The sequence below is a fragment of the Heteronotia binoei genome, chromosome 8, assembly GCF_032191835.1.
Source record: "Heteronotia binoei isolate CCM8104 ecotype False Entrance Well chromosome 8, APGP_CSIRO_Hbin_v1, whole genome shotgun sequence".
Taxonomy (NCBI): Eukaryota; Metazoa; Chordata; class Lepidosauria; order Squamata; family Gekkonidae; genus Heteronotia; species Heteronotia binoei.
In genome coordinates, this window is record NC_083230.1 from 47612500 (window position 1) to 47624704 (window position 12205).

At 40.9% G+C, this 12205-nt stretch overlaps 1 protein-coding gene across 1 annotated transcript; it reads right to left on the reverse strand.

Annotated features, from left to right (window-relative positions):
- Positions 1-729: 729 nt before the first annotated feature.
- Positions 730-11184, reverse strand: TMBIM4 (transmembrane BAX inhibitor motif containing 4). Its single transcript, XM_060244405.1, has 6 exons — positions 11088-11184; positions 8362-8396; positions 7076-7109; positions 5643-5754; positions 5208-5253; positions 730-1794 (listed from the first exon to the last, which is right to left on the reverse strand). The coding sequence occupies exons 1-6, from the start codon at positions 11182-11184 to the stop codon at positions 1588-1590; spliced, it is 531 nt and encodes a 176-aa protein (XP_060100388.1). The 3' UTR covers positions 730-1587.
- Positions 11185-12205: the final 1021 nt, after the last annotated feature.

Sequence of the window (12205 nt, forward strand, 5' to 3'; positions counted from 1 at the left end):
TGAATAAAACATTGTATAAGCTTTCGTGTCCCTGTACACTTCCCGAAAGCTTATACCTTGAATACAACTTTGTTGGCCTTAAAGGTGCCACTGGACTCAAACTTTGTTCTGCTGCTTCAGACCAACATGGCTACTCACCTGAATGCAACTATCCAGTTTGCTATTGGAATGATAGTATAGGAGTCTGATCTGGCCACTATAACAGCAGGAACCTATCTGGTTTCCTGTATCAATCAGAAAGAGCTCAGCCAAACCACTCATACCAGTCCTGTATTCAGAAAAGCATCTTCTAAATGATTGTGTCACACATGCTGTTCTGTCATTTGGGGGCTCCTTAATTAAATCTTCAAGCCTGTGATTATAATTTCAGTTAGGACTCAGTACAGCTTAGGCCTGGACCCAGTTTTTGATTCAAGGACTCCGGCTGTAAAAATTAAACAGAAGTACATTTCCTCACTGCTGAGTGATATGACCAGGCTTCCCACACCTGAGATTAAAGAGTCTTTGAGTTAGAGAACATGATGTGGAGGCAGTCTCCCACATCTCATTTTAGAACTTCAGCACTGGGTGAGTCTAGGTCAACATCAAAATGGAAAACCGTTACCCTCGTGGAGCTTAGCAGTAGAAGTATGCTAATGATCAAATATTGGTATTTCTTTCCTGTTAAGTGATAAACTTCATTACCAGTCTTATAACACTAAATAAACAACAAATAAATGGACCAGTGGCTTGCACAAGAGTAATTTCATTTATTTTCATCCATTCCTACCATTCTAATAGAAGAGTGGGTTCAATGGAATTGCCTCACATGTTCTGCCAACATTCCGCACATAAGTTTTTTGTAAGTATGTGTTCTTTTTTTATTTTTGCATTTCTTAAAAAATTACCAACCTGCAGATCTTCACAACAGAAGAATGTGCTGGTAAATAACATTTTGACAGTTATCCACCTCCAGAACAAAGTCATCCAAAGAATGCAATGTACTTCATCAAGGTTATTCCTTTCAAAATATGGTATTATTTTGGCATATTAATATGGATTTTATTAAAGGAAAATTATATTAAAACATATTAGAGGAAGAACTGCCATGTTTTGAAATAACTCCACTTAAAATGGTATTAGTGTAAGCTTTCAAAATGACCGAAATCAGTACAGTTTTGTCTTATTTAAATATTCAGGATGCAACAGCAAAAATTAAGGAGATTCAGTTTTATGTCATCCTTCCAGACACAGTTGTGAATTTCAAAGGACACATCTGTGGCAATTACTACAGAAATAAAATAGAATTTAATACTGCTTATTGACACAATTGGTGGTTGATGAACAAGTCTTTCAATCAAGAATAATACGCAAACAGATGCAATACAGCCCTCACAAAACAACCATGATGACTGCAATGTGTAATTAACTGATCTCAAAATAGAATCATAAATAGCAGCTCTCTCTAACGCATCCTTTGTACTGAAAACACTCAATAGCCCTGGAATGTAAAAACAAGCTTCCAAGAACACCACAGATTTTCTATGTCTTAAATTAACAATTTAGACACCATATCCAAATCTCACAGTTTTGAAGGGCAACTCCCAATTACTTATTATTAAATGCTTCTAGCAAGCGCAGCAGGTGTAGAAACAGATTGATGATGTCCAAATAGAGGTTGATTGAAGCCAATATGTATTCTTCAGGAGATAGTTTGTGCATTAGCAGATGAGTTGCATATATAATAAATCCACAGAACAGAAGTGCTCCTGCAGCGGCAAATACCAGCTCTGCTACTTCACTGTAGAAGATGATCTACAGCCAAAGAGCACACACACAAAGATTTAGTTCAAAATGTCTTCTATAAAAACACATTAGAAACCAATTTAACTGTATTATAGCTATAATTAATAATGGGAATATTTAGCTTGCTTACAAAGAATCTGTATATGCAAACTAGATACTATTTTCTTGACTTCATGCATTCGTCATCATGGTTTCAGTTCTTTTGCTTCCTTGTCAGTATAAGGCTTTATCATGTCATCCTGCATGACTGTCACTACAATATTACTGCTATTACAGACAACAGGACTGACTTCACTTCTACATATATAAGCAACAACCACACCTATGTTGTATCCTTTAAAGTTAGCACAATGAAGGGGGGGTTTTTTGTTTCTAATGACAATCTGCTTCATACTAAAGAGCAAACATTTTGCTTCTGTAGCATTCAGGGATGACTTAGAAAATATTTTTGAAGTGCATTCAAAATCTGGGAAAAGAAATACAAGGAGTAACAGACACACAAGCCTAAAACAGATTTAAGAGTATCTGACTTAAGAACGTATCCCTTGCAAGCTATATTTACAAGCCTTGAATTTCCTAATGAAAATAAAGTTTGACAATTTTATGTTTTCTTTACTTTTCACAGGACAGCAACTACAAAAAGATATTCTGTGTAATTCTAATATAATTATGCCTCATTACAGTGTTATCACTCACAGCATTGCATTCAGCACAGGTGATTTACTAACAAACTTGTTCTTACCATAGTGCCCCCCTCCAACATAAATACTGTTAAATATATTTTGTTAGCGTTATTTACATATTCAAACTATGCTTACAAGGTGTAGGCAAATCAGATATTAGAATTAATCTACTCTACCACCACTAAATCTCTGATAGTTGGCCTTAGAACATGACAGAAATGAATGCAGGTTGTGCATTGGCAGTCCTTGGTGGACTGAGCTGACAAGAGCAGTTACAGTCTCTGTCCTATGGTGCCCAAAGGAATGAGTAGGGAATAGTGAGCTTAGGGAAGACATTCACTTGGGAGCAAAACATGCCCACAATGACACTTGTCAGCTCAGATACGATCAGTGGGGATATACAAGAAGAAAAATATACTTGACACATGAAGGCAGTTTCAGGGTTGTGTGGAAGAAACAAATGTTTGAGCTTTCTCCCTAACAGTCTAGAAAATAAGAGGCAGGCAGGCTTCCGGGTTTGGATCATGAAGGATTGAGCTGTTTCTCAAGAGAGGAGCAGACCAGAGCCTCTGTTCTGGGCAGAGAAGGCGATCCTAACGCCTGGGAGAAGCCCAAAACATGCATATTAAATTCTGAGGGGATTTACTTTGGCTGACAAGAAATTCCAGTGAGGTTCCTTTTGGCTTTGAAGAGTCCCCGGAGAAGGATTGCATTCCAACGTCTACAGAGGACTTCTGGGGTCATTAAATTGACTTAAATTCACCAGGATTCAAAGCTTCTTTGGAACTATTTAACATCTATCTTTGAAGAGAACGGTGTTCAAAAGGATAGCAACTTTAAAGGTAAAAGATCTTTATCACTCTGGGACTAAAATAAGACTCATTTGAAATAAAAACAAAGGTCTAGATCCAACGACGTTATTTTAAAGTAAAGAAGATAAAGGAGGGGGTAAATTTGGGACTAATGGAATTTAAGAAACAAAGTTAAAAGACGAAAAACAACTTTTGTTTTGAATACCTGTGGTCGGGCCAGAGAACCCCCTCCGATACAGAGCTGCTGATTTGATAAACGTCACAGGAAATGGCATCATAGAAGTATCGTGAGACTTCTCAACCATTGAAAATGAGACTTTGTGGCAAGAAAGGAAGGAAGTAGCCATTAGGAGAAGGGAAAACTGCAAGCCTCCTAGCCCTCTCTAGGATCATAAATCATAGAGAAGTACCGGCAGCCATTAAGAGAAGGACAAAAGTTTGAAGATTTTTTAAAAGAAAACGGGACATTAAAAAAAAGTTGAGCCAGCAGATATCATCATTAAAAGGTGAAATTTATTGGACTATATGCTTGGAATTAATTTTGGAGCACTCTAGGAGAAAATTTAAAAAAGGGGGGGGCAGAAAAGCCGCAGACGCCATTTTGAAGAAAATAAAACTTTAAAAAAATATCTGGACTTAGGAGCCTCTGGGAATGGCGATTTTGGGCTCATCTAAAAGGGCATGCTTTAATCTACAATACTATTTTGGCCTCCCAGTCCCCCCTGCTGCTCTCCCTCATTGGGGCCAGGCACAGCAACAGGGCTTTTTTGGGCAGGAACACACAGGAATGCAGTTCTGGCTGGTTTGGCATCTGGGGCTGTGACCTAATATGCAAATCAGTTCCTGCTGGGCTTTTTCTACCAAAAAAACCCTGCCCAGCAGTAACCACCAAGCAGCTTCCTACCATGTAAAGGGGCCACAGCTGTGGTGGTGTCTAGCAGATGACTTGATGCCACACAACATTCCTGGGCTCAGTTACAGGCAATGCACAACTTGTATGCCTTGGTCCTGCCTGGCAGTGGCCAACATACTACTCACCTTAGCAACTTGCTACCACAGAACTTTTGCAACTTGACCAGACTTTTCCCAGACAAGCTGCTGGGGGAGGGAAAGTTGACAGCCAGTGTGAACTAGTGGTTAGCGCGTCAGACTAGGATCTAGGAGACCCAGGGTCAAATTCCCACTGCACTATGCAATTCTGCTGGATGACCTTGGGCCAATCACTCTCAGCCTAGCCTACTTCATAGGGCTGTTTTGAAGATAAAATGGAGTAGAGGAGAATAATGTAAGCTGATCTGTGTCTCCAGTGGGATATAAATGAAGTAAGTAAATCATCATAAAGCTGAAGACTGGGAGTGGGTAGCTAAAATAAAGGTTGGTGAGTAGATTTTGTGTTACGTGTGTGTGCATGTATGAAATGTTTTAATGTTTGTCCTAAATCCTAAACCGGGTGAAAAGGCAGCATAGGAATATTTTTCATAAACACAAAGCATTTTATAATTACTGTTAATGCAGACAAATTTTCTAAATCTGCTCTGTTTACTAGCAAACTGACCTAAATGGTTTTGCCTTAATGCTAATCAAGAAAACTATCAGGCAAACCCATCCAATAAACATAAGAATTGTTAAAATGGTTTGTATCCCACCAAAACTTTCTACTCAAGGATGAATGTCTATCAGCAGAGTACATCTTGCCTCCCTCTGAAGCCCAAGATGTTTCTGAAATGCTATTCCAAGGGGATCACAAAGAACAGGGGGCAATTCAAAGTCTGCAGAGAGGGGAGGACTGGTAAAAACTCACCTCTCATTAAGAGTTAACTGCACATAAGATTGTTCTGTTGAAACTGTTAACTTAGTGCATAAATATCTTCAAAACTGTAATTACCCATTACTGTATTCAATATTAAGCAAGAACATAACCTCTTACCCTTAGAAAGCCTGAAAGGAGAAGAATCCATAAGCACGCAAACAGCCTGTAAACACATAGTAGTATGTAAATTAATTTTCTTGAAATTGTCAAAGCTCATTCTATCTTATATTTAAAATAGATACCACCCAAACCTTCTGAATACACATTATTATAAAAATGTACACTCACACTATTAAAGCAGATAATAACAGCTTCAATGTAACTGTAGTGGTTTTTTTTTTTTTTTGAGAGGTGGAGGGTATGAAATTGGGCAGTTGCCTATACCTGTTACGCAGCTCTGGATGGCTAACCAGAAAGCCCTTTATATTATTTCAGTACAAACAATTTATTATGTCCAAGAGTACTCTAAATTTACTCTTTATATATCAATTACAGAAAGTTAAAAATACATTCTTATGTTTGTTTTAATATGGGTCTTATAAAGCAACTTACCCAGCTTTGCTGAAATCCCTTTTGGATTGTAAAGTGTATACAGTGAGAGCCAGAAATACAGCCGTAGTCAGAATAAAGGCTTGCAGGACAACAAATACTTCATAAAAAGTCACTAAATTAAAAAAAAAAGCAAACAAGTAAATTTAACTTAAATCTCATTTGGTATCATTGCTTGCTTAAATAAAAATCATACAGGCATCACACTGAAATGCTGGTATAGCCTAAGAATGGCACCAGATATAAACTGCTTATCCTTGATTATGAAGCACCCAGATCTAGGCTTTAAACTTAAGATTAGTATTTATACCTAGCCTCAGATCGCAAAGCATGGAGGCACACCATCCACCAGGCTGTCTCTTCCTTTGAGAACACACGCATAGCTGGTCTTGAGGACAAAAGGAGATTGAGGAAGAATCGCACTGCTACAGGGCCAACCCTAAATCAGACTTTTCCCTGCAGCCGCTGTGGCCGGACCTGCCTGTCCCACATTGGTCTTGTCAGCCACCAGCGAGCCTGCAGCAGACGTGGACTATTGCACCCTTCTTAAATCTTCGTTCGCGAAGCCAAGCCGAGAGAGAGTATTTATACTCATTTCTACCAAATGCAATGGAACAGTAATGTGCAAGGGTCTATGTTCTCAGGAATCAGACTGTGTTCTGATAAGTAATAGTTTGTATATTAGCAATAAAACTGCTCTTGAATCTCCCCTGCACTTTTCTGTTATCTGTTATATCATAGAAAACTGATTATGCTCACTTCAAAAGAAAGATGCTTAATAGGGAAACCATTAAGTCTGGCTCCTGTTTTGCCTTTCTTGTTCTGCTAAGCAAAAACTAGGAAAATTATTCTCTTCCAAGGCTGAAACTCTTTTGTAATCGGGCACACAAGCAACAGTTTGCAGCTGTTTCATTTTCAGAGAACCAATGCACCCACAAACAACTTCAGGGTGGCATGGGCATGGTTACTGAGCTTAGTCTCCTACTACAGACAATCCCTATGCACAACTACTAAAGATTCAGAGGGTAATGGAACTTACAAATATACAGAATGCTGAAGGTGTCCACAAATTTTGATCATGATCACCAGTAATCTGGTTGCTCCTTCTGGGTTAAAGTCTATCACTTTGTGTCAGGCTTTTGAGAACACATGGAAATGGGAGACTTTCAGGAAACAGGCAGAGGAGCACCTCAGCAGTCACTTTGGGCTTCCAGGAAACTCCAAAGCAGTGAGAAGTTTAATGCCTTCCACAGCCAACGTAAAGTCAAAGATGATTCCCCAATCATCTCTTCACTTAGCCCTTGCTAAAAAAGCACTGGCTGAAGTATATATTTATGAACTCTTATACTACCAGCTGTTGCTCAGCTGAGAGTTACAAGTAGTAAAAATCTGCACTTTCATTTCTTACTGTGATGAAAAGACTAAAGGATGTTTACCAGTGATAGCAATAGTCAGTGCTTCCAAAAGAGTCTAAGAAAAAAAAAAGGCAATATAGTTTGCAGTCAACATTAAGGCAGCAATGTCACTCATCCATTCCAATCCAAAAGGCTGTGTGGGGTGAACTGTCTCTAACATTGAAAAGATGGGAAAAGCCCAGGTCATGACTCTAGTATACAAACTGGAACCACTATATGGAGCCCCTCACACATACACAGCATGTGCGATATTTGACAGGCACATCATTTTACACAATGTACTCCCCAAACACCTGTGAAAATTGTTTTTAAGGAAGTGACATTAATGGAAATATAGAAAAACGAAGAAATAATTAAAACAAGGTATTCTGAAAATATTAAGGAAGGGTGAAATAAAATATATATGTCAATAACTATTTTAAAAATATTTGAACAGATTTTGAGATTATAGGCCCAGTCAGAAATGACTGGTGCTTGCACAGGGGACTACCTTTTTTAATACTTACAAATCCAAAGAGAATTAACTGGATGTTGGTGTCTGTATATAGTCAATGCCACAATCACAGCCAAAGAGCCAAGCAAGGACAGAAGTACACCACGGCTGTAACACTGAACAAAGAACATAAGCATTAAACAGAAATATTTACCGTACTCTATTTTTGTTGTAATGTAAAAAAAAAAATCATTAACAACATACATTTTGTTACTGATTTTTTCTTTAAGACATAGGTCCAGAATCAAGTGCTACAAAGTGTGGGATAGGGAGGAGGGGAAAAAAATCTGTACAGAACATACAGTTTAAACCCCTCACAAAACTGCTACAAGTAACAAATATTTCATGCCCATAAAGCCATCAAATCTTAAATCTATTTAAAAATACTTAATATTTATTTATTAAACAGTTTACTGCTGGATGAATGGTATGAGAGAAAGTAGATTGGATTTATTAAAGGACACCATTGGAGTGAGTGCAAAGCCTTTCCACGATGCGAGGTTTTCCAGGAACAGAGATTGGAAACAGTTCTTAGCAGTTCCACACAGTAACTTATTTGTTGCCCAGAAGAAGTGAATGGGTGTCATTCACCCAGTTATAAAAACAAAAACAATTACTCAGAAACAATACAAGTAAGACTAAAACCTGCCTCCTCTGTAAATGTGATACTACTGATTCCAGTATCACACATCACATCACACAACCTTTACTGGCATAACAGCACAGATCTAAATAGATTGCAATAGAATCTGATTCCAGTATCATGGCAGCTATTGCCCTCATACTAACAGTATTCCCAAGAGCAGCAACTTACTTTCTGATATAGAACTGATCTAGCTCCATTAATCTCTATAACAGAAAGTTACATTAGGGAAAATATATTATGACATGACATGGAAATCCTTACCCTCATGACTCAACCTTTCCTAATATCAATGCTGCTAGTTGCCCCCTCATTCCTCCTTGCCTCACTGCATCAGTGATGATGTTCAAGCTTCTGTTGCTGCTCAGGAGGAAAGAAGGAATGGACTCTTAGAGTTCACCCTTTGTCATGTCCTTCAGTCAGAACAGCTGTCTATGCTGCTCCAGGAAGACCAGTATTAGCTTCCCTGTACAGCTTGCATGAGCCCATCAGTATAACCCGGTTCATATTACAGCAGGCCTACTGAGATAGCATAGCATGCATCTGAGAGTATAAGCCTGGTGATAACAAGATCCTGGTTCACAGCTCTTTCATAAGTCATTATCTCCCAACCTCAACATCACTCAGCTATATGGGGATGATCATGCTGACCAATCTTACAGGATCATTGCAAGGGATACCAAGATCAGAACACACCATTATGCCATACTTTTATCTTAATTGCCAGGATGGGAAACAGTTCTTAGCAGTGCCACACAGTAACTTATTTGTTGCCCAGAAGAAGTGAATGGGTGTCATTCACCCATCTTAATTGGTGTCTCTGTTAGATGGCTTTAAAGGAATGGACGCAAGGATTTTTTTTTTAAGGTGGCAAGCAACTCCCAATTCCTTGCTATAGTAGAATCATAATCTAACAAAAGTTCTTTATATTAATCAAGGCTCTTAGCCCCTGATTATTCTGAAGGGAACTATGCCACAGATACAAAGATGCAAGTCATAAATATTTTCCTAGACAACCGTAGCCTAACACTATAAGTTGTAAAAGGTAGAACGAAAGTGCCTATTCAATAGGATTCATTAGAGGACTCTACCTCTCATGTACAAATGTCCGAATTGTGGTGGAGTACAGAAAAACAGCAGAGGTCACTGTGGTCCAAAAAACTTGAACTGATAGTATGCTGGTAGACTTTCCTCAAGAAAGCTAGGTAGGAAATAAAAACAATATGTTAGCATGGTTTAGTTACGGCTGAATTCCTTTCAAGATTTAATGCCAGAAAAAAGTGATAAAAAAGAACTGAGAAGTGGATGATGTATTGAAATTAGCAAGAATGCAAGCCTAAGAAATGTAGAAAAAGTATTTAACAGCATCAATTAAATCCAAAATTGGTTCCTCCACAGACAACAACAGGTTAACCTCATGTTTATTTAGCATTACAGCCAGGGCCGGCTTTCTCACTAGGCAAACTAGGCGGTTGCCTAGAGCGCCAGGAGTGAGAGGATGCCGAATCGGGCTCCCCCCCCCTCCTGGTGCCCAAGACAACCGCCTAAGCTTGCCCGCCGAAGCTTGCCCTGCAGTCGCGCCAGCTCCTGCCCGGCACTACTCACGAGAGTAGCCCCGTGCCTGCTGGCTCCCCCCCGGCTCACGCCCCTCGCTTCCCGCGGGGACACCCAGCCATACCAGCTCTGAGGGGGGAAAAACTTCCTCGAGAAGCCTCTTCTTCAAAACACCCACAGACCTCGCGGCAAGCGGGGGGGGAGCGAGCGGAGCGGGGGGGGTTGGGCCGGCAGGTGTAGGGCTACTTGTAGCCCCACACCTGCTGTCTACTCGCGAGTAGTCCCGGGGCAGGCGCGGGGACTGAGGGGCAGGCCTGATTGCAGCACTTGCTAGGCTTCCCAATCCCCAGGTCCCAGAGAGGGATCCCCCGGTTTTACAGGCTTCCCCCCTCCCCCAGCCAGCTGGCCGGCGGGGGAAGCCCCGCCCCCAGAGCCATCATGCACCTCCATGAACGATTCCCATAGGGAATGATGGGGAATTGAACCGCGGGTATCGGGGGCTGTTTTTTGAGATAGAGGCACCAAATTTTTAGTATAGCATCTAGTGCCTCTCCCCAAAATACCTACCAAGTTTCAAAAAGTTTGGACCAGGGGGTCCAATTCTATGAGCCCCAAAAGAAGGTGCCCCTATACTTCATTATTTCCTATGGAAGGAATGCATTTAAAAATTTGTGCAGTCCCTTTAAATGTGATGGCCAGAACTCCCTTTGGAGTTCAATTATGCTTGTCACACCCTTGCTCTTGGCTCCGCCTCAATGTCTCCTGGCTCCACCCCCAAAGTCCCCAGATATTTCTTAAATTGGACTTGGCAACCCTAGCACTTGCAGTATGGAGACAATGGTACTGGTCAGTTCTCCCTCTGTTAATATATAAAAAAGCTGTTTACAATGATTAAGAAAAAAACACACACTTTCACTCACACGGCCTGAATTTAAAAGAATACGAATTTGCTTCTACAGGAAAGGCAAGAGAAGGACAACGATAGTTCTGGGTTTCTCCATGGTCTTATGAGCAGCTGTTACTTTTAGCACCTCAAGCACACCGAGAGATTTCGTCAGGGGTAACCAGGAAGGTTGATTTGCAGACGAGGGCTTCCTTATGTCTGTGGTGGACCCCGCTTTAGGTCTGGAAGGAGCTTCAGTAGGATATAATATCATGGAATCCACCCTCCGGAGCAGCTATTTTCTCCAGGGGAACTGATCTTTGTTGCCTGGGGATCAGTTGTAATACCTGAAGATTTCCAGGTGCCACCTGGAGGTTGGCAAGCCTAGTTTCTGAAGAGGTTTCAGCCGAGGAGGTAATGGGGCAGAGGCTCGGAGGGGTGGGAGAGCAGGACTCTTTACCCATGCGGATGTGCACGCTGGCCGATACCACATTGCTGCCATAGTTAAAATCGTCCTCAATGGATGTCTTTGAGTAGCCCTGATCCGCCGCAGCCATCCTAACTGCGGCCTGAAGTTCCAAGTTCGATAACGGCAAACCGCTCCGCTTCCGGGTAATCTATGCACATCGATCGCAGAAAGCATCGATCCCTCGACACATTTCCGTCTGACTTCTAGTTGGCGGAGCTTCCTCTTACAGAGCCCCTGCAGCTCTTTGTAGAGGAAGGAGGCGGGGGCGGGGCGTTAATAGAGGCTCCTTTAAATTGCATTTGAAATTCAACAAAGTCTTCAGATGGCGAGTTTAGAAATGAGGCTTCAATACACTATAAATTATGAGAAGCTGGGAGGGCACCACGTTGAACAAACAGAGCTTCAGGACCGGAGTCGTTAAGCATCTTGTCTGAACCGCACCACCCGTAACACTGTCAGTCTGCACTACTGAGTCACGGTCTCTCCCCATTTGTGCCCGTATGGTCAATAGCCTCTATGTACGTGATTGCAGTAGCCATAATGGCCAGCTTTGTATATGGGCGAGTGCTTTTCAGGCTGAATGAAGCTGGACGAGTTGTCTTTATTATTCCTCCATGTAAAATGGGACGTATCAGCCGTTATAAACGAAGACTGCATCTGTGTGCTACAAACAAAAATGATAATTCAACAATTCCTATCAGTACCTTTTGTGTAGATTCTTTTTAGGCATACAGCACATTTCAAGTCATGGCTTACCCGTTATCATGGAACCATAAAAATACAAACATGTATGGATTACTTGATTTTGCAGATGTTTTTCTAGAAAATGTAACTGTAGTAGTTACATCTCTTTGCAGCAGTTTATAACTAGTACTCCTTGTCTTGAGAGCCAACTGTGGGGTAGTGGTTAAGAGCAGTAAACTCTAATCTGGAGAACTGGGTTTAATTCCCCAGTCCTTCATATGCAGCAGCTGGGTGACCTTGAATCAATCAGCGCTTTCAACCCCACCCATATCACAGGTTGTCACTTAGAACTTCTGCAGGTAAAAGGAGGGGGTGATTTTTGCCATTCGTTGTGGAGACATCCAATTCCCCCTATCCTGTTCCTG